General features: G+C 39.3%; 2 protein-coding genes and 1 long non-coding RNA gene across 3 annotated transcripts; all 3 read left to right on the top strand.

The window, feature by feature from the left end:
- The first annotated feature begins 3,164 nt into the window (after nucleotides 1-3,164).
- LOC124257308 (CD9 antigen-like) lies at nucleotides 3,165-9,515 on the top strand. The gene is made up of 7 exons (XM_046691342.1): nucleotides 3,165-3,348; nucleotides 6,185-6,385; nucleotides 6,789-6,863; nucleotides 7,085-7,177; nucleotides 7,770-7,859; nucleotides 8,209-8,292; nucleotides 8,698-9,515. The coding sequence occupies exons 1-7, from the start codon at nucleotides 3,283-3,285 to the stop codon at nucleotides 8,755-8,757; spliced, it is 669 nt and encodes a 222-aa protein (XP_046547298.1). The 5' UTR covers nucleotides 3,165-3,282; the 3' UTR covers nucleotides 8,758-9,515.
- A 2,839-nt stretch (nucleotides 9,516-12,354) lies between these two features.
- LOC124257321 lies at nucleotides 12,355-15,016 on the top strand. Its single transcript, XR_006893235.1, has 3 exons — nucleotides 12,355-12,457; nucleotides 12,576-12,705; nucleotides 14,982-15,016. It is a non-coding gene; the product is annotated as an uncharacterized LOC124257321 (long non-coding RNA).
- Nucleotides 15,017-15,026: 10 nt separating this feature from the next.
- Nucleotides 15,027-20,052, top strand: LOC124257320 (CD9 antigen-like). Its single transcript, XM_046691356.1, has 6 exons — nucleotides 15,027-15,180; nucleotides 15,444-15,518; nucleotides 15,906-16,001; nucleotides 16,314-16,403; nucleotides 17,019-17,102; nucleotides 19,814-20,052. The coding sequence occupies exons 2-6, from the start codon at nucleotides 15,510-15,512 to the stop codon at nucleotides 19,871-19,873; spliced, it is 339 nt and encodes a 112-aa protein (XP_046547312.1). The 5' UTR covers nucleotides 15,027-15,180; nucleotides 15,444-15,509; the 3' UTR covers nucleotides 19,874-20,052.
- The last annotated feature ends 1,949 nt before the right edge of the window (nucleotides 20,053-22,001 follow it).

Here is a 22,001-nt window from a genome sequence, read left to right as displayed (position 1 = left end):
AATGAAAGTAGAGTAGATGGCTTAAAAATGCAGGTACAGGGATACTTTTTTCATGAATCGTCACGTAGCATTAGCAATTTCTTTTTAGCAAATTCTAAACATTCAATTATATGTTTAATGGACTAACGTTATTAATTTCGAGATATACCCGTATATGTATTTCGTTTATAAGAATTACATGAAATAAGAAATCGGGAAGATAAGCAAACCTGAACAGTTTTTAGGAAGAATAGAAAGTATGCTTAGTGATGCCTGCTACTGCTTTTATACTTTCATATGGGTCACCTGCATATCTCATCGTATCCCTGTGTCAGTGCCTTCGTTGAATAAAATGTGTTTATTGTAATGATGTTTACATTGTTTTTCATTTTAGAACTTAGTCGTTTGCAACAACAATCAATCGTTTCATATTTACAGCATTGTGGAATGCAAAGTTATTCAAAACATTCACGCACTCACCGATACTTCCAACATCAGGTACAACTTGACCCACTTGTTCGCTCAGGTGTACATAATTGATATAGACATACATTTTTTGTAGATCTTTCAAGATCGCAGTCTAACAATTGGGTTCCGTTTGTTTGTTGTTAACCCTGCGTTCAGCGTTGTTCTGGTTACGCTGTAATGGCGCCTGTGTAATTACGAGTGGGCGGAACAGCCAGTGAATGATTCATGAACGAGGCAAAACCTGTGGCAAAACCACTGATCAAATGACTACCAGGTCGCCTATTTCGAATCTCGCCAGGGTTTGTCTACGAGTGTGTGCGTGTTTGCAGGTGTTTGTGGCGTGTGCATGTGCGTGCGTGTGTGTTTGCAGGCGTTTATGGTCTGTGTGTTTGCAGGTGTTTGTGTGCGTATTTGTGGTGCGTGCGCTCGCGCGCGTGTGTGTGTGCGTGTGCGTGTTTGAAGATGTTTGTGGTGTGTGTGGGCATGCATGTTTGCAGGTGTTTGTGGCATGTGCGTGTGTGTTTGTGGTTTAAGCGTGTGTGTGCGTGTTTGTGATGTGTGTTTGGGGTGTGTGTGCTTGTGCGTGTTTGTGGTGCATGTGTGTGTGCATGTTCGCAGGTCTTTGTGGTGTGTGCGTGTGTGTTTGTGGTTTAAGCGTGTGTGTGCGTGTTTGTGGTGTGTGTGTGCGTGTTTGTGGTGCATGTGTGTGTGTGCATGTTTGCAGGTGTTTGTGGTGTGTGTTTTTGTGGTTTAAGTGTGTGTGTGCGTGTTTGCAGGTGTTTATGTGCGTGTGTGTGTTTTTGGTGTGTGTGTATGCAAATTGATGTTAACAAAAGCAAGTCCTAAAATGCGGACATAATTACACTTTTCTGATGTGTCTCACGTGATATCTTAGGAGCTAGTAACTGATAATACCCCAGAAACAAGTGGTTGTTGGTTCAAGTCTTTCATAAAGTTTTATGGTAAATATTTGAGTGGCATTTCAAAACAGACCCTAGAGTGACATTATCTACCAAATACAGGCTCATGATACAGTTGAAGTCGTACAACACACACGTTCGATCACTTGTCAATTTTTATGATTATGGAAATGTTGAGAGAGTTCTGGGTTGCTTTGAATCATTTATGACTGGCAGGCGACAACGTGTTGTCACTGATGTTCATTCCTCTGACTCATCAGATTTGCTGTATGGTGTGCCGCAAGGCTCAGTGTTGGGGCCCATACTGTTCACCATCTACACTTCAGCACTTGGTGACATCACATGATCACATGGACTCTCGTTCCATCTACACGCAGACGACACTCAGCTTTACATGGCATTCAAACTGTCTGTGAAATCATCCATTTTTGTCGCCTTCATAGTGCTGGAAACATGCACTGACGAGATAAAAGAATGGATGACATCCCATTATCTAAAGCTAACATGACATTGTTTTGCCAGATTTCCACATCGGCAACCATAAGATCAGCCCAAGCCAACAGACCCGAAATCTTGGTGTTCTGACACTTGAGTCTCACATAAGTCCTGTCTGTAGGTAATCTTATTTTCATATCCGCAACATTGCCTTGGTACGAAAGTACATGAACAAAAGGACCGCCATCTCTTGGCCCATGCCTGTGTGTTGTCACGCAATGACTACTGTAACTCACTCTTGCAAGGTTTGCCATCGTATCTGATAAGGAAGTTACAAATTGTTCAAAACTCAGCAGCCCGCGCCGCAACAAGAACAGCGAGACATGATCACATTACACCAGTTCTCAAACATTTACCATGGTTGCCAGTGCCACAGCGGATCAATTACAAATTGTCCTGCTTGTCTTCAAGTGTCTCCACAGTCAAGCTTCTCAGTACCTTTCCAGCATGATAACCAGATATCAACCTGTCCGATCTCTTCGATCCTCTCACCAGTTTCTCGTTCAGTCACCTGCACTAAACCCAATCACATCGCCAGCCGTTGTTCCAAATTGCCGAACCAAACTTTGGGAATGAACTCCCACAACATCTGAGATCTAACCACGTCCTGCAGTCATTCAAATCACAGCTAAAGACTCACTACTTCTGTGAAGCATACAACTAACTCTCCGTCAGTCTCAAGCGCTGCAGAACAGTTTAATCTGGAAATAGCGCCATATAAGTTTTTTAATAGGTATTTTTTCCGCCAGAGAGAGAGAGCCGCCATTTAGCTGGAATATTGCTGCGTGCACATTTGAACAACAAATGCATTAACGCATTGAACATTAAGTGCGCGTCCTCGTGTAATACGGCAATGCTATATAGTTAACCCGCTATATACAAGGTTATTGTATCCTACAGTTACATTTAAAGTCTATACTATGAATGGCCGCATCGTGAAAATTAAGTGAAGCATGACCAGTGCTATTGCATCGGGACCAAGCTCCACAGTCTTAACCTATTTCTACTCTAGCCCGAGATGTTGTTAACATCACCCCGTGGAATTAAACATTGTCTCTGTGTAATTAACGCAATATTTACCTGTAGATTAACATTATAATTTTGAAAGGTACACAATATGTAAGAACTGACAAATCCTGTTGGTATTGCGATTTGACATGACACAGACAAGTTTTAAAAACATAATGTCAACACTTAATATACATGATACAGAGAGACAGCATACGCAAGTTATATATTTTGTTCGAGCTATTGCTAGTACTCGTTGATGCATAGAAAGCAACCTGAATGAGACGTGATATACCTGCGCGTTCAGTACTTGTAGGTGTGTGGAGAACGACAACGCCGGGACCGGAACACACCTGAGGTTCCCGGGTCAATAGATCACCTTGTTTATGGTTGGATTACAAAGCAAGGAGCCATGTGTCTTGGAGGAAAGATTGACAACATCAAGTATTTGATGTACGCATTCAACATTTTGTTCATGGTGAGTGTTGTATTGTTCTTGTATACATGTGTACTGCAAGATACGTTTGGGGATAACTCCCTCGACGTTCACATTCTACATGCTTATAAATGTCAGACAAATATGCTCATTACAACTTGAAAAATGTTTTGGTATGTGAAACACTCTCTGTGACTGTTTCGTTATATTATTCCCAGGGCCTGTCGACAGGTATGGGCCTCGTTAGAACACCACTTGGTGTGAATGATTACAAAAGTATTCAGTGAAAGTTTGACATTCATTTCATGTTTACAGATGCATGGAGTGACAACATGGGGTGACTCACCAGGCAGTCTCTGCATGTAGAATTATGTAACTCAGTTACGTAACATATTTCATTCCCCCTGAAAAGGATTGAACACAAGTAGTCATTACTTAAGTCGCTCCCATAAATTCATGTATGCTTATTTACAATTTGCAGAATGGCAAGAAACAAAACGAGAAACGCACGTAAATAGCATGTCCTTGCTGTTTCCTTTATATATGTATGTTGACCCTCATAATGTTGGCGTTCACATGCCTGTACAGATGCATTGTCAACGTCATCAAGCCAACAGATATGGTGATGTGTTTCTTCCGAAAAGTGTTTCCTCATTTGTGACTCTCGTTGTTGTTATTGATGAGTTATTCAGTATATACAGTACAGTGAGTGTTAGTACAGTTTTCTTCGTGTCCGTACAGTAATGTATTAAAAGATACTTGCATTTGGATGCATTTTATAACCTTTTCTTCTGAACCTTATCAACAAATAGTTATACACAGTAACAGGTAAGAACAGATCAATTCAACGTCACGTAAACAACGGATTGCCTCTTCAGCACAAGTACGTGGCTGATTATCTAAATCCCTTGTTCATGTATCAAGTCATGCATGTATATTTCATCCCAGTGTCTGCCACGCAAGGTGTGAGAGGAAACAAAATACGTATAAAACATTTGACCTGAGTTGAAGTATGTGTTCCATACAAATAGGGGAGCTGTCAATAAATGCTACCTTTGAAATCAATACAAATGGCATGAAAGGAAAATTTCCTCTCCTTTACAAATCAGAAGTGCCGTCCTATAGAATGTCCAAGACGCGTCCTGTCATAAATATGGCTTTAAAAGCTCTGTCTAGCCTGTTGTCAAAGCTGTATTTCTTGCCGCAATAGCTGCCAACGCCATTGTCACTAATTCTTTCAGTCCTGTGATACATTTACGCTTTTATACATGTACAAGTTTGGGTACCCGTATGAGAATATGTCGGTACGATATTTTCTTGTCGTAAGAGTCGACTGAATGGACTGCGGCCATGATCCGTGACTTGGTTGATTGCGTGGCACTGTAGCTGAACAGCGTTGGACAATGCTCCACAATATCTAGTATGTCTAGATTGTATGTATGTATGTATGTGTGTGTGTGTATGTGTGTGTATGTATGTATGTGTGTATGCGTGTATGCGTGAATGCATGCATGCATGTATGTATGTATGTGTATGTGTGTATGTATGTATGTGTGTATGCGTGAATGCGTGAATGCATGCATGTATGTATGTATGTGTGTGCATGTATGTATGTGTATGTGAATGCATGTATGCATGCATGCATATATATGTATGCGTGTATGCATGCATGTACATGCGTGTATGCATGAATGAATGAATGCATGTATGTGTGTATGTATGTATGTATGCATGCATGTACATGCGTGTATGCATGAATGAATGCATGTATGTATGTGTGTGTGCATGCATGTGTGTGCATGCATGTATGTATGTATGCATGCATGCATGTATGTGTGTGTGTATGCCTGTATGCATGCATGTATGTATGTATGTATGTTTGTATGTATGTATGTATGAACGAACTGTTTTAATGGTTTCTACCTTGAGTGAGTGAGTTCACCCTAGCTGTAACAGTACTGTAGTTATGTCACGGAATGACACCAGGTAGAAATGCTGGCAAACCTACAAACATTCTGGACGACCCGGGATGCGAACCTACAATCACAGGTCTTGCCCTGATCACACAACTTTGTACTACTAAAACCGGCGCTTTAGACTTTACAGCAACCACGTGTCCCTCTAAAATGGTTTCAAGATTAGTACTGACCATAAGAACAATTGCGTAAATATATCGTTGATGAATTAATATCGGTTATCCAAGAATATGGACGGCACATTATTGCAAGTACAATTACTAGATTCGATTTGATTTTGATTTAAACATATTTATTCAAGAGAATGGATTGGGTACAAGTTATGCCAACGTAGTGAAACCCTCTCCTAAAAGCTAGATTGGAGTACACCAAGGGTATGTTTCTTTATTCTGACACCGCAGATAGAGAAGAACTAATACGCTTTGGTGCCTTCATTCGTTCATATATTTTAGCTTTCGTTCGTCACAAAAACCCGAAACCCCAAACCCAGCTATTATTAGGGCATTAGATTTGCATAAGTTTTAACCCGACTGTTACAAGTTCAGACGATTAGATTGAGTGAGTGAGTATGGTTTTACGCCGCTTTTAGTAATATTCCAGCAATATCACGACGGGGGACACCTAAAAAGGGGCTTCACACATTGTACCCATTGTGGGGAATCGATCCCGGGCCTTCGGCGTGACGAGCGAACGCTTTAACCACTAGGCTACCCCACCGCTGCTCATACGATTTGATGAAAAGAGTATTATTCTAATGTTTTGCTCACTGAGGATTTAATATATCAGGAATGGAACGTTTGGATAATTATTGATAATGCTTGCATATATTTGTTCATATTCCAATATTTTATGTTTGTTTAAAACCTCCAAATTTCACTTGTATTTCATTTTACGTTCATCAGGTCCTTGGCCTCGGCTTAATAGGCTTTGGGATATGGCTCCGTCTTGGCCCAGTGACCGGCAAATACATAGATGAAGCGTACAATTTCAATGCATTGTACATACCAGCTTATGTTTTCATTGCCATCGGTGCCGTGATGTTCGTGATTGGGAATATCGGAATCTGTGGTGCAATCAGAAAGAAACAGCAACTCCTTATAGTGGTGAGTGCATCATTTTAGACACGTACAGGTGGAGGGTGATTTGTTTCAACAGAACATAATTGTAAACCGGTGTTTATGCTTTATGGGGTCACTGTGCAGGTCGTTGCTATATAACGCGTCCTCCAAATCACTGAGATAACGGTAATGGCCAAACCGTAACTGTCTAAACGTTTTTAACATGCCCGTGCTTCATGATCCCATGTTTTGTTTGTTTGTTGTTTAACTCCTCACTCACTCAGCAATGGTCCAGCTATATGGCGGCGGTCTGTAAATAATCCAGTCTGGACCAGACAATCCAGTGATCAACAATATGAGATCAATCTATGCCGTAACATTATTACGGATCAATATTAACGGCGCAGGGTGGTGGGCACTATTGTAATCAGTTTTATTATTATTTCAGTTCTTCATAAGTTTGTTCGTCTTCTTTGCCATTCTTCTTGTAACTGGAATTATCGTCTTAACTGAAAGGAGCCCAGTAAGTACACAACAGATCAGATGAAAGCCATTCTGATAATATCTTTTGCCTTTTAAAACGCCTTTTATGACTTAGCCAAACAATATTATGAATACATTTTCTGGTAAAGCCAATTTATCATTTTATCAAAGCAAACACTGCAGAGTGCAATAAATATATTTAGTAACTTTTCTTTTTGTGATTCAGATGATAATTATTATTATTGTATATTTTCTTTTCAGTTACGGGATGCGTTCCGTGATCACCTACAGAGCAAAGTCAAGGCGTTTAATAACCAAGATGCCCAAACGTATATGGACAATTTTCAGAATACAGTAAGATAACATTTTGAAAAATAAATAATCCGATCACAAATAATTCTAGTTGAGATACGTCATGAAAATCCAAATATTATGAAACGGTCAATACCTTCAATCATCGACAGATTATCAATTATCTATGAATTATCTTCAGGAATTATGTTAGACGCTGCTTACAACTCTCTCATTAGCCATATATCAAATATAATATATTAGCTATCGTTGTTACCCAGTAAATACATTGAGACTGAAATGAAGATGTATGTATTGTCATGGCTGGGGACAACCATTTGTTTCACACTGTCCTGGCAAATGGCACCGTGGATGTGCCACTAACATCTATATACTTAGCTGTGCTTCAGGCTGACCAAAATTAGCCAGTAGCACTTTTGTAAAACCCATTATAGTGTCTAGTCTGTACGGATGTCATGGCGTCAAAGTGATTCACATGACGTCACCATGACGTCAATGCCGTTAACTCAACAGACACCTACATTATCATGTTAAAGCATCCATTGTTTCTTGCTTATCAATGATGGCTAATCAAAGTTTACACAGGTTGCTTTTAAGAATGGCATTTGCTTACTTTAATGCATCCTTCTTTCAGTTTAACTGCTGTGGAGGAGAAAGAGGTGTTTTCGATTATCGCATCATAAACATAACCACGGACAACTGTACACCAGAGAATCACTACAAGGTCAGTTGTTTGACTTGACTTTCCGTGTGTTTTTGATGAGTGCCGACGTACCACCGATGGGACAAAATCTGTCCAGATTTGCGAGAACGTCTGCTCGCATTAGCTATTTGATGGTGATTACTAAACATATATTTTTGATAGAGTGGGAATCGTACACTGATTTGAGCAGACATGTTTCTTGGTCTTTTTTTGTTGGGCAGGTATATTGACCACTGGAACATTTGCAAATAGAATAACATGAAAAAAAGACTAATTTCCTTTGCTTTTGTGGAGATTTCAACCAAAATGCCCTGGTGATACATCGACTTGTTTCGTTCAGTTTAATGATAACGTTTGCTTCTATCTCTAGCCTTGCGCTGACGAGTATATAAAACAGTTGACCCCCGACGTTGTCCTGACGATCGGAGTCGCCTTCGGTGCTGCTGCTGTTATGGTGAGCATCGTCTTAAAAGAAGACAAATGTTTTAGAACAATGGCATGTACTGGCATGCAATTTCAAACAGATACTTGATTAACATGCTTGACAAGAGTGGAACAGACACTCCGAAGTAACACAGGGTAAATAAATTTGAATACATTCTGAAGATTTTGACAAATGGGTGTTAGGCAAGGGTGGATAGTAAGTCCTTTCTTATCTACAATATTCATTAACGAGCTGGCAAAAGAAATACAACATTGGTGTAATGGTGGCATACAATTACATAAAAAATGCTATTAGAGGCATTGTCATTTAAGCTGTCCTTCTAAACATGCAAAGGGCATCGGTAAATATTAGACAACACACTTTTTCCTGATAATCCGAGGATATAACTGAATATATTTTTCTTTCATATCGCAGGTTTTAGGAATGAGTTTGTCGTTGATATTCAGCTGTGTAATACGGAGGGCAGGATATTGATGGAACACAGAGGTCGAGAGAAGAACAATGACTTGGTCTTTGACGACGTCGTCAGGCAACAACAGTTGTGTTAGACTGGTTCATTTCTGGAACATTACTTCCAATATCATAATTTCTGCAACCAGAAACGAACACCTACTAACACATAACATGTTTGAAACAGTGGACTAGTGACACGTCAGCAATATGTTAGTCACAGTAGTTTAATGATTTGGGTCAACTTCACTCACATTTAACTTTTTTAAAGAGCGAAATATCACTAATATTTGTTCTCACGTCTGAAGTTTTGCTCTTATTTTGAGTTCTAGGTACAAAACATCCATTTGTATCATTGTTGTAGCGCTATATATATTAAACTAGATAATAGTAATATTCATCATTGCCCCCAGAGCAAACATTTCACTCGTGCTGTTGTTATGGAGTGTCCAGGTTGTGTAAATATATCTATGGTCATGTGGTGACTTAGCTCAGGATGACGCAATAATGGAAAAATACGGTACTTACAATTCTGAAATAGTCATAAGATCTTATGACTTTTTTATGCAGTTATTAACTGTGGTTTCGCAGTGTCATCGACGATGCAAAATTCAAGCAATTGCGAAAGCAGTAAATAGTTTAAACAAAATACACAGACAATAGAAAACCATAAATACTGAAGGTATTTTATGTATTGTGACAGGGCCATCGCGATCATTGACATTATTCTGTGCATGTATTGATGGATGTTGTGTATTGGAATAAAATGTTTTTCTTTAGAATCCAGTTGCATGTTATAATCGCACAGAATAGGCAGTGATTTGTTGTGTATGAAGTGTTTTTTGATGTGAAACCACTCACGATTTTACATACCCTCCAGCATTCACTACAACAAGTACTGCTACTGTATGCTATACATCCATTTCGGAGAATTCTGCCTTACTCGGTTTAAAACGGGTTGTATTCCTGACAAAGGTACCAAACCGAAGGCACCACGAGCAATGTAGACAACTTGGTACTTGAGAAGCAAGCGTGACATTTCGTGAAGTCCGCAAATTTTCCGTATTTCTCCTGAAAATCATTATTCTCAATAGTGTCATGAAAACATGAAAACATACACATAAACTCACCAAGATTTCGTTTAATGCCACTTGAACTGCATGTCAGTTATATCAATACGTTTCAGCGTGATAAAGGGGGATAGGCCGACGATATACCGATATTAGACCTTTGCCACTATGATGAAACCTATATGGTTCTGGAACACAATGTGTTCGGTATTTCAATCCATGACATAATGATTCATTATATAAATACTATAGATAACACAATGCAGTACACAAATGCAGTATAGTTATCACAATGGCGTATTAACAGCATACAACTAAATCATGATGACATGATTTGAACATTAGTTTGAATAGTTTTTGCTCACCAAAGACAATTTCCTAACGATTATATTACCAGTCAGTCAATGCATTCAAACTATATTACTCACACTTTGCTAAGGATCATAAAAATACGCAACTTTACTTAAACGTAGATATATAATCTGAAATGGTATCAATTTAAAACTGGTCAAATAATGATATAGTAACACATATACTCTCCCAAAAAAGAAGCCCAGCATGAAAATAACAATTTCATGTAGCAATTAATTAAAACGTGAGTCATTTTACAAAAGGTTTTGCTCTGTTTATGAGTCCTATGGTGTTTATGTTTTGAAACATCACAACAAAACGCACCATCCGTAAAATACCCGTATTTAACAGCATGATTTTCAATTTCGGCGTGTAGTGTCACAGAATACACAATTCACATGCAATGCACGTGAAAGTTGGGGATCAGATAGTCTCAATGATATGGGTATAAAAGGTTGATCGCTGTCTGTCGATTATTCACTGTATGTGGAATATTGTTGACGAACGCAAAATGCCACGTCTAAGTGAAGCCAACCGTCATTGGTTTGCTTGAAGCTGGCCAGTCTCAACGTGCAGTTGCCCGTAGCATGAATGTACACCAAAGCACCATTTCACGGCTCTGAGAGAGATATCGCCGGCCGAATGTGGTAGCAGATGCCCCTCGTAGTGGGCCTCGAGTGACCACTGCGGCGAAGGGTCGCTACATCCGGGTACTTCACCTGCGTCATCGAACAGCTACGGCGACCAGTACCGCTCGACAAATACCCGGATTGAGGAGGCTTTCTGCACAGACCGTCAGGAACAGGCTGAGAGAGGCTGGTTTACGTGCCAGAAGACCTTATTTTGGCCCTGTGCTTCGACAACAACATCGTCGACATCGAGTTCAATGGTGCACCAACGTTCAGGCCTGGAACCTACCGAATTGGCGTAGAATCTGGTTCAGTGATGAATCACGATTTCTATTGGAACGACGCGATGGAAGAATGCAGGTGTACAGACGTCGACGTGAACGTTTCGCCGACGCTTGCGTTCCCCAAGTGGACAGATTCGGCCGGGGAAGTGTTATGATGTGGGGAGCGATCACCTGCCGTAGGAGAAGTGATTTGGTGATGATCCAGGTCAACCTGACAGCTCAACGGTACTGTGACGAAATCCTACGCCCACACCTCCTTCCAATCATTGATCGCCAGAGGGAGTTGTTTCAACAGGACAATGCCTCCAGAACCACAACATCAATGTGCTCCCCTGGCCCTCAAGACCACCGGACTTAAACCCGATCGAACATCTGTGTGACACCCTGGACAGACGGGTGCGTCGCCGTAACCCTCAGCCCCAAACACTTCAGCAACTCGCACAGGCACTACAGGCAGAGTGGGCTGCGATTGGGCAACACGAGATTCTGAGACTTATTCGTTCGATGCCGAGGCGATGCCGTGCAGTTCTGGATGTCCACGGTGGTCACACGAGGTATTGACTTCAGCGCCACCACACGTCTCCATGTGACACTCAAACTGACTTTCCTCGAGTTGGTGCCAAAGACGGATAAGTTTGCATTCCCAGTGTGCAATTTCGCTATATTTCATTGACTCATAAAGCCTACAAGATGTTTCAAAATAAACATAAAAATACAGTTGAAATTCCTAGATGCGTTTCTTTTTTTGGAGAGTATATTAGGAAAATAGCCACTCTAAGCTAACCGTATGCACGTGATACATGAGTAACCATAAAAATGGCTTTCATGGCACCAATGAACCATTTTGCAAATCATGGCACGGGTCTTTGACAAGTACGAACACCTGTCAATAGCAGGTATGGGATCCACAAGATGCAATGAAACCTAGGATCCATGTTTACAATAGGCTTAGATATTTAAACCAAATTTGACCCCATATCATAGTTTTCTGTTGAATCAATGCTTTGATCCCTAGCAAAGTGTGAATAGTATATGTAGAAAATAAACAAACAAAAACAAACGCAGGCTTTCGGTCATTCGTCACCACTCGCCCATTTGCTATTCCACCTGTCCCGGAATAACACGAGTTGGTCACGAATGGCTTTCGGTTTGATTAGTTCTATTCACCTCAGCACACGCAATATATAATGAGGATAATTATATAGATGCTTGTATGTTATATTTCATATTATTAATATTTCATTCAGGCGCAATAAATCCATAAATCAAAATGAAAACGAAAGTAGGGTTTGCCATTTGACTCATATCGAACACGCGTCACACAACACACGTCAACCAGTCACAGCCCAGCAACTTGTCTACACAAGGAGTCTTACAGCCACAGAGAAAGGTAGTGTTTGTTGTAACGAAGTTATCTTGACATTCAAACTAACGTATGACTGACACCTGTATGTGCATGTACATTCTGATATTGTCTTCTACCAGCTGTGACCGTTCTTTGTCCACAGGACAACGTATAGGACATACTGGTGTACCGTTAATCTGCATACGTGAGGAATACTAAGCAGCAGGATGTGTTCTGGGGAAAGAATTAGTTGCATCAAATATTTGATGTACGCATTCAACATTCTGTTCTTGGTGAGTTTAATGCTGTTCTTGTGTATGTCCGTTATGGGGATATCCAGTTCCCTAGTCTAGCGTGTTCTGAATGTTAACGTACGGTCTGGTTCCTGGTTCCTGGCATGCATAACTGTTCTCAATAACAACGTATGCTACATCTGGCATCATCACAAATGTTTCGACTATAAACAAGTTTAACGTCATATGAATTCTTCCTTCCAAAACCAACAAAACGATAAGTGAATTTTACAGCGTTTCTCTCAATATTGATTTTTTTTACACGGAAGTATTATCAGTATGGGCCCTTTATGTACTGAATATAAACATATTATGCTAACGGATCCCATATTATTCTGCACATGATCGTATTTCTTCTGGGTCCTGTAATACATAATAATAAAATGTATTGTGTGATACGTACAGGTGTATTTGCGCACCAGATCTATTAATAGGGTTGGGATTTCCGGGTTGGGAGTTTTCCCCAGGAATCGTTCATACCAAGTAACGTAATGAACAGAACACTACGGTCGGGGACGATGTTATATAGTGTCAACGTTTAAGAGTATGGTGACAATCGATGTGCACATTACTCATTGGATTGTTTAGTCAAGCCATCTTTCTTTCAGGTCGCTGTTATTTAAATGCACTAAATTATAAATTACAATCTCACTCCAACCCGTGAGTAGTATATCGGGGTGTTATCAATATGTCGACAAAAAACGACATAACTATTTCTGTTCGATCGATAAAAGCATACTGATATTTGTAAGTAGTAATGATAAGTAGGTATAGTGTATATGTGATGACAAGTGTCCTATTCAGCAATACAAAGCAGACACGCCAGTGCATTAATCGTTCGAACAGGTTTTACTTATCGATCTGAACTACGGATAACAACAATGATTCAGTTTAAAGAGCGGTGGACGTCGGTTGGGTCACGTTGACCTATTCAATCAATACAACTGACTGCCGCCCGGACAACGTGCATCAATAAAATATTTGTACCCATCTTGAATAAAGTTTACAGTGATCTTAATCTGTGTGATCACAATGTTGAATATAAGCTACTAAAATCTTTTCACATCCCCCAAAACTGTATCAAGAGCAGGATCGATTTACGATATTTGCCATATCATACTGTTGCATTTTTGAATCACTCCCGAAAAAACCCACCGTATCCTGTCCAACCGGTGGCACCCGTCATAAACACATGCTAAGGCTAGACAATTGTTGAATAGAAATAATTCGGGAATGTATGGTGTACTTAAAATAGGGAATTGGATCAATTCTGCCACTGATGCCTACGTGTCCACCATTAAACTTTTTGAAAGCTTCAGGATTTGGATGCCGAACATATTCTGAACATGAGTCAAATGTTTTCTTATTAAATCTTGGTCAAAAGACCATTCTAGATTGTTCCTTTTAACTTATGAAATGTAAACACCAAAGACTGGAGCTGTTAGAAGACTGGTCGATATAAAGAGAAAGTTGACAATTGGAATTGTTAAAGTTATACCTCCTGTCACACAGTCCTGTTGAGAGTTTGTTGTCACTCTGGATTTGTCATGCATGGATCTTAATACTTAAATCACTAGACGGTATCCATGGTCATTACAAGTTCAGTGGGGTAAATCAGTGGAAGGGAATTGGCTGTTTGGTAGTTATTGAACGATATCAGATCATCGATGTAAAGCTTGAGTTAAACTTCTTGTTGAAATTACGTTATTTTGACTCGCGCTGAAATCCTGATTCATATACTAGTACATCAAAGAACAGAACTATAAGGAGGGGAACACTGGGGATTCCAATCTCTTTTCTACATGTTTTACTGACACTTTTACACTCTGTCAGATCTTCTGATAAAAGTGCCGATTAAACGAGACCTCTCATTCACTCAGTCGCTTTAAATGTAATCATTTTATCCAAATAGCGATGGAATGACCTCTATAGAAGTGATGAAATAATGTAATATGTTCTTATGTCTTATGTTTTAGAATTGATCATTGTTGGCAATATCTGACTCAAGGCAATGTTGGCAATATCTGACTCAAGGCAATGTTGGCAATATCTGACTCAAGGCAATGTTGGAAATATCTGACTCAAGGCAATGTTGGCAATATCTGACTCAAGGCAATGTTGGCAATATCTGACTCAAGGCAATGTTGGCAATATCTGACTCAAGGCAATGTTGGCAATATCTGACTCAAGGCAATGTTGGCAATATCTGACTCAAGGCAATGTTGAGATCCTTGTAGCATTCGCTCTGTTTTGTCTAATGCATCATTTCATTTCAGATTCTTGGGCTTGGGATTGTAGGATTTGGAATCTGATTCGGTTGACCCAGACGCTGGTGAATACATAAACGAGTCTGTCGATTTTAACGCGTTACTGACAGCCTCCAGCATTTTCATCAGCATCGGGTGCGTCATCCTCCTTGTCGGCGTTGTCGGAGTTTGTGGAACAATCAGAAGGAGCCAGTGCCTTCTTGTTGTGGTGAGGTCACTTCCTGTTTGATTACCCCGACCACATGGGTCGTCGCTCATAATATCAATCACTAGACTTTCTTGTCCAGACTCGCTGGCCTGATTTGTATCTGGAATATTGCTAAATACGGCGTTAAAAATAACATAAAAAATATAAGCAAGCAAAAAACAAACAAAATGAAATTTAGTTGAAAGTGGTGTTCAGTTCAACAACTCGTTGTGATATGAAATATTATTTAAAAAATGTTTCAATGTATGTTTTCATATTTTCAGTTTTTCATCAGTTTGTGCATCGTATTTGTGGTTCTTCTTGCGGCTGGAGTGATTGTTCTCATCCAGATGGATAACGTATGTATACCAGCAGCCTCGAGCTCATATAACTCATTATTATTATAGCCACACCATATCCTTAACAGCTGGACGAAGCAAATTGCCCAGGCATCAGTGTAAGATAGGCGGCATCACTTGCCGTTTAAGCCTTACCAATTCGCTGTTCAGAGTTGCGTCCCTTGTGCATGCCAGGATGTAATTATCATAGAGTCGAATCCCATGCCCAACCTAATATTAAACTAAAGTACGCTGATTGGTTTCATGAAGTTGAAACTGGAGAAATTTTCAGAGCGGAGTTAAACAAGATTCACTTATAAAACAATACTGTGTTTCTGTACGTATGTGTAGTGACTTAAAAAGTCACTCACTTGCACATTATGTTATCTGCTTTCACTTTCTTGACAGGTGAAAGACGCATTCGGCAATTACCTCCAGAGCAAAGTTAATGTCTACAAGGGCGACACAGATGCCAAACTCTTCATACATAACTTCCAGGAAGCGGTAAGACACTGCACTTACGGGTACCCTTTAATGGCATCATAAAATAACGAAATAGTGGTTCTTAGATATTTAAATCTTGATGGAATATTTATAACATGGGATCATATCTCCCAGATTTATTGACGTAATTGCTATCCTCTTAATAAAGATCAAGATCCCCACATGGGTACATTGTGTGATGCCCATTTCTGGTGTCCCCCGCTGTGATATTGCTGGAGTATTGCAAAAGGCAACGGAAAACCACTCACTCACTCACACATAAAGATCGAGAAACGTCACACCGGGAAATGAGACCTATAACATTTGTTGCAGTTCCATTGCTGTGGAGCCAAATCTGGAATTTCAGATTATCCTGTTGACACCTTAACTGAAGTCTCCTGTAAACTTGAGACTTATCAGAAGGTAAGTTAACTCCTTTACAGAAATCCAACCCGCATGACAATCCGGCTTTGAAAATGAAAAGGGGACATTAATATTTTAATTATCACTTTTAGTTAATTTTAATTACCCGACGTTTCTCCGGATAAGCCTGCGGATTTACAGGGTCGAATATCGAATTGACAAGTTCCAAGTGCGTGATGGATGATGTTTCACGTCCAGCAGTATGACGTCAGTCAGTAAATATTCTAAACTGGGATATGATTGAATATGAAACGAACTACGCAATCGGTTTAGGACGACATTAGCAGTGTAAGAATCTACATCGACGTCGCTCTATGCAATAAACAAGAAGTTGTCATCCATAAAGTCATGTGTCTCATTATTGACTCACCGATTTAATGCCGATCAAACAATTAGCGAGGTGACCGAGCCATGCCACCTAATCCACACTGTTGTCAGATCTCACGTGTATCGGGTACCTTGGAACTTCATATGAATATGTTTGACTTCAGCATAAAAACTTCATCAATTGAAATATTATCAAAATGTTTTTAAAGCTCTGGGGTTTTTGAGGCTGAACTCCTCACTTTGTGGAAATCTTTTGTGTTAAACATTGACAAATTCTCTCATTTCTAGCCTTGTGCCGAGGAGTTTTTCAAAACACTGGCACCGAACCTTGGTAAAACGGCGGCAGTGGCATTTCTTGGCGCTGTTATTATGGTGAGTAAAGTTTATCTATCTATCTATCTATCTATCTATCTATCTATCTATCTATCTATCTATCTATCTATCTATCTATCTATCTATCTATCTATCTATCTATCTATCTATCTATCTATCTATCTATCTATCTATCTATCTATCTATATCTATCTATCTATCTATCTATTTGCACAAATGTCTGATTGTAAAATAAAACATTCACAGCTATGTATTCCAGATTCCCATCATAGTATATACTGAAACAGTTGCGACTCATGGTAAAAAAGGGCATCGCAAATCGTTGAAGTAAAAATGTTCACTGTCTATTTTAAATCGATAGGTTTGAAGACTGCATACATTTTCAGTTCAGTGGTGCATGTTTATCGATTGACATCCGTTTAAAGCGTACCATCAAAATATAATAATAATAATAACTAGGATTGCCTCATGGGCAATACTGACGGTCTTCAGACTTCCCCATACACTCCCCGTGGCTGCCTTTACTTGTAATGCTTCGAGCGTCGATTTTAACTCGGAGTTACGGGTGTTTGAAGTGTTGAAGCCAGAACACTAATTGGTTTGACTGTAGACCTAAGAACAAAGGAGCTACGCCCTGTTATAAGGGGAACTATTTCTTTGGGCATTGGAAAACCAGGAAGTGGCGATTGTTGCTAGAATATACTGTCGCTTCCTTCAGTTATCTCACAACTGACAAAATGCGAAAATCATAATGTCCCTCCCTGTTTGTGGCGTAATTGTGGCGTAATTATTGACTTTTACATAACAATAATGTGCAGCAGAAATGTTCCACATTTCATTATCTACAGTTTGGTACCTTGAAAAATGAAATCCATTGTGTATTCGCAGAGCTGTGAACCCTACAAAAATGCGTTTTGACAAAATTGATAGACTTTCCAAAGGTAGTAACTCCGACACTATTCAAGATATCGACATGCCTTGAAGGGTTTAGGTAGTCCGAAGTGTGGGCTTTAAAACGATATATAGAACACGATAGTACTATATGCCGTTCTGGAGAAGAAGATTTTTTAAACACAGGCACCGTCAAAACGTGCGGAAATGTGAAAAATCGTAAAGGTTGTGTTTGTGTCGTAATTGTGACGTAATTATTGAATTTTACAAAATCATAATGTGAAGCAAAAATGAAATCCATAATGTTTTCGCAGAGCTGACATTTTTATGAACCATATCAAAATGCGTCTTAGAAAAATTAACCAAATTCCAAGGGTGATAACTCTTAAACTATTCAAGATATCGATATGCCTTTAAGGGATTAAGTAGTCCAGAGGGTGGGCTTTAATATAATATTTTGAACACGATTGTACTATATGCCGTTCTGGAGAAGAAGATTTTTGAACACAGGCACCGTCAAAACGTGAAAATCGACAAAAAATTCAGTTTTTATAAAATAACGGAAAATTTGACCTGCCTGCTAATTCCCCTATGCATTGAATCAACGGAGAAAGTATTGTCTACATTGAGTGAAAATTTGGTACATGTATCGCTTACAGTTTTGGAGATATTGACGTTGAAAGATTTCGACGTTTTGAGTTATCTGCCCCTACCCGAAGCCGGAAGTCGGATTTTTTTCGACTATATATCAATTTCAGCATAGAGGTTATCATCCCTGAAAGTTTCATGAAAATCGGCCCCGCGGTTAGGTCAGGAGAGCTGTTTCAAAATTTGTACAAATAATAAGAAGAAGAATATTCGGATAATAACAGTAGGTCTTCCAGACATTCGTCTGAAGACCTAATAATAATAATGTGGGTACTTATCTAGCGCTACATCCAGGTACTAATACCCGCTCATGGCGCTACGTACAATACTATAGGAGAAAAAAATAGTTAAAACTATTTACAGAGAGACAACTGAACATAGAAAGTCTAGTAACAGGCAAGACGAAAAAAAAGTGGGTTTTAGAGACGATTTAAATGTGTCCAAAGATTCAGCATCCTTGGTGTGAGTGGGCAAGTTGTTCCAGAGACCGGCGGCTGCTTGTTGAATGATCTTTTCCCATAGGATGGGAGTCGAACTTTAGGAATGACAAGTAGCTGGTGATTCTGGGATCGTAATGGTCGGGTTGGGATGTACTGACTGGTGTTTGTCCATGTAGAGCTTTGAAAGTGATAAAGAGAATTTTGAAGTCAATCCGGAATTTGACAGGCAACCAGTGTAGAGACATCAGTGAAGGTGTGATATGATCTTTCTTGGACTTGAGGCAGACGATGCGAGCTGCTGAATTCTGTAATTTTTGAAGTTACTGAAGCTGAGTTGAACTGATGCCAAAGTGCAGACTGTTGCAATAGTCGAGTCGAGAGAGTATAATAGATCGAACCAAAGAATGAGCACATTATGTTGTGCTGAGATTTCTAATGGAGCTGATGGTTCGCAGATAATAGTGACAGTTTTATATAGATGGTTGACTTGCGATTCCAAAGACAAACTGGCATCAAGATATACACCAAGATCCTTAGTGACAGGGGAAGGTTGAATGTGAGATGTTGAAATCTTCACATTGCAGATGGAGGTTTTCTAATCAATTGAAAGACTTCAGAGTAAACTGATTTCGATCAACATAGCTTCAAATATAATTGTTTATCTTTGTGAGCGTCTAAACCTAAATATTAGTGATTTAAAAAATATGACCATTAAGAGATTGATGGCAAATATCGAGATAATTCCGACCGTACTTTGTGTTTCCTTTACAGATTATAGGAATGGTTTTGTCTATGATGTTCTGCTGTGCCGTAAGGAAGGATTCGCCTTGAGGACGATAAGGCACAAGAGGAGTAACAGCGGTTGTCAATGACAACACCTCAGCACTTCATTCTGCTCCTTTATCCCATAGAAGAATCTTATCCTCTCTCAATCATTCTCTGAAACATTTCCAAAAGTATCATTTTCATACCATGATGTCATTTTTTTATTAAAACATAATAATCCATGAGTTAAAGGTGTGAATATTGCCATGAAATAAGGGACACATCTTGTGAATTCATGTGTAAGAAGTTATGTTTTCAACCTGGTCAGGAGTGGACTCTGTTTATATTTATTACATTTTAGATGTTTTTATTTATCATATCATCGTATAGTCTTGGTTCAATGAAATACTAGTATTATCAATACGTTTAATGTAAATGTGAAGTTTTCTCTACACAATTAGAACATGGAACTCAAATATGCATAAAACTCATTGATGTAAATCTGTAAATCGTTTCCCTCATTCACTCACCGATCCTTCCATCCATCCATCCATCCATTCACCAATATAATCACTCATTTTGTAGCTTCGAAAAGGAAAAGTGAGTGCAATCATTCATTAATCTATTTGACGAGGTCCTGAAAATTTCGATGATGACATAATGTTACAAATTAAGTGGAATCTAACAATAACTCTATATTGAATATTGCTTGGTTGCGTGTTTAGAAATAACAGTGATATTTGCATCATAAATACCAAATTCCTCGTTTGTTTTGAGGGAAATCAAATATCATGGCACAAATAAATAAGGGTCAATATCCAAAATGTGCACTGACTAGTAGATATTAATACCTGACCTATAAAGTCAATACGCTGAGGTTATTGGGAATTCCTATCACAAGTATCAGCTGGGCTGTGTTTTCGAATTCTAATGATATTCAAACAAAATGAACCTCTGGATTTGAATAACAATAAACTTCCTACATACATTGTAGGAACCTTCTGATCCGGAACCAAGTAAACGTTCATAGTTTCGGTCCTTTATGTCCGCTTCTCTTCTAACTATTGGTCATCACAGGTTAAACGTGGTCATGTAAAGAAAGTGTCTGTTCTCAAACTTTGTGTAGGTATTGCACAACAAGTTCCGTTGATACTGTGTACAGTTGGATTGAAATTGATATGATTGTACATGTATTTCGAAAAATCTATTTGAAGATCCACATTACAGTAAAGGGGTTGGGCTTGGGGCCTGGCGGATTGTCTCAACACTTGAGGAGAACGTTTTATTCAGACTTAGAACAGAGCCATCTTAACGGATTTATTGTGAGCTTGAAATAAATTTTTCGCTTGTGTCTTCTTAAAGTGTTGCCTTAATCCAAGGTAGTACAACGTGCACAATTTTAGAGACAAAACAATATTCTAACTAATAAAAAATGTCTGTTATAACATTCTATTCTGTTTGTTGTATGTAGACCATGGCGATCAAGATTCGAATAATCGCTACTACACTGTGAAGGCGTGATCACTCAGCAATCAGGTGCCTTCTCCCAGCTGGATTTGAAGAGGTAGCTGTCATCGCTATCAGTAGCTTTCACGTGTACATCAAGTAACATAGATACGCAGATGGCTCAGTCGCCCAAGCCAGATCTGGAGTTGCGGCCCTTAGGCGTGGCGATATCCACTCATCTCGAGTTGGAATGTCACAATCTCTGGATTTGACCACAGTGTCTGTTTGTTTTTTAGACAGCACTCACCAACATTCCAGCAACATGGCAGCTGTCGTCTGAGACCTAAATCAATAATTTCCTGATACTGAGTTTGACATACCGCGGCAGAGGTGAAATACTGTTCAAAGGGGACCTAAAACCAACTCACTCACTCTTACTTGCGACAACATACGGCCCCAGTGTTACCGAGTGTTCTGGTGTTCCTCAATCTTGTTGATGCTTGAACAGTGCTGGGGACCGGCGTAAAATCATACTGATTTACTGATTCGCTTTGTTGTACTATGCTGTTCTGTACTGAATATCAATCTTCTGTTAGCTTCCGGGTGAGGGAAGTAATCATTGAATCAATTACAGATGTAATATGCAATGTGCTTTGGCTTTGAATAAAGCAAGAAATACAAAATTACTGTATTTTGTTTATTGCAATAAGTAAACCGTCAAAAACACACGGATACAAATAGTGGAAGT

The sequence above is a fragment of the Haliotis rubra genome, unplaced genomic scaffold (assembly GCF_003918875.1).
Source record: "Haliotis rubra isolate DU_JTF1 unplaced genomic scaffold, ASM391887v1 Scf658, whole genome shotgun sequence".
Taxonomy (NCBI): domain Eukaryota; kingdom Metazoa; phylum Mollusca; class Gastropoda; order Lepetellida; family Haliotidae; genus Haliotis; species Haliotis rubra.
Note: the sequence above shows the minus strand (reverse complement) of the source record. Positions and strands in the feature narration are given on the sequence as shown.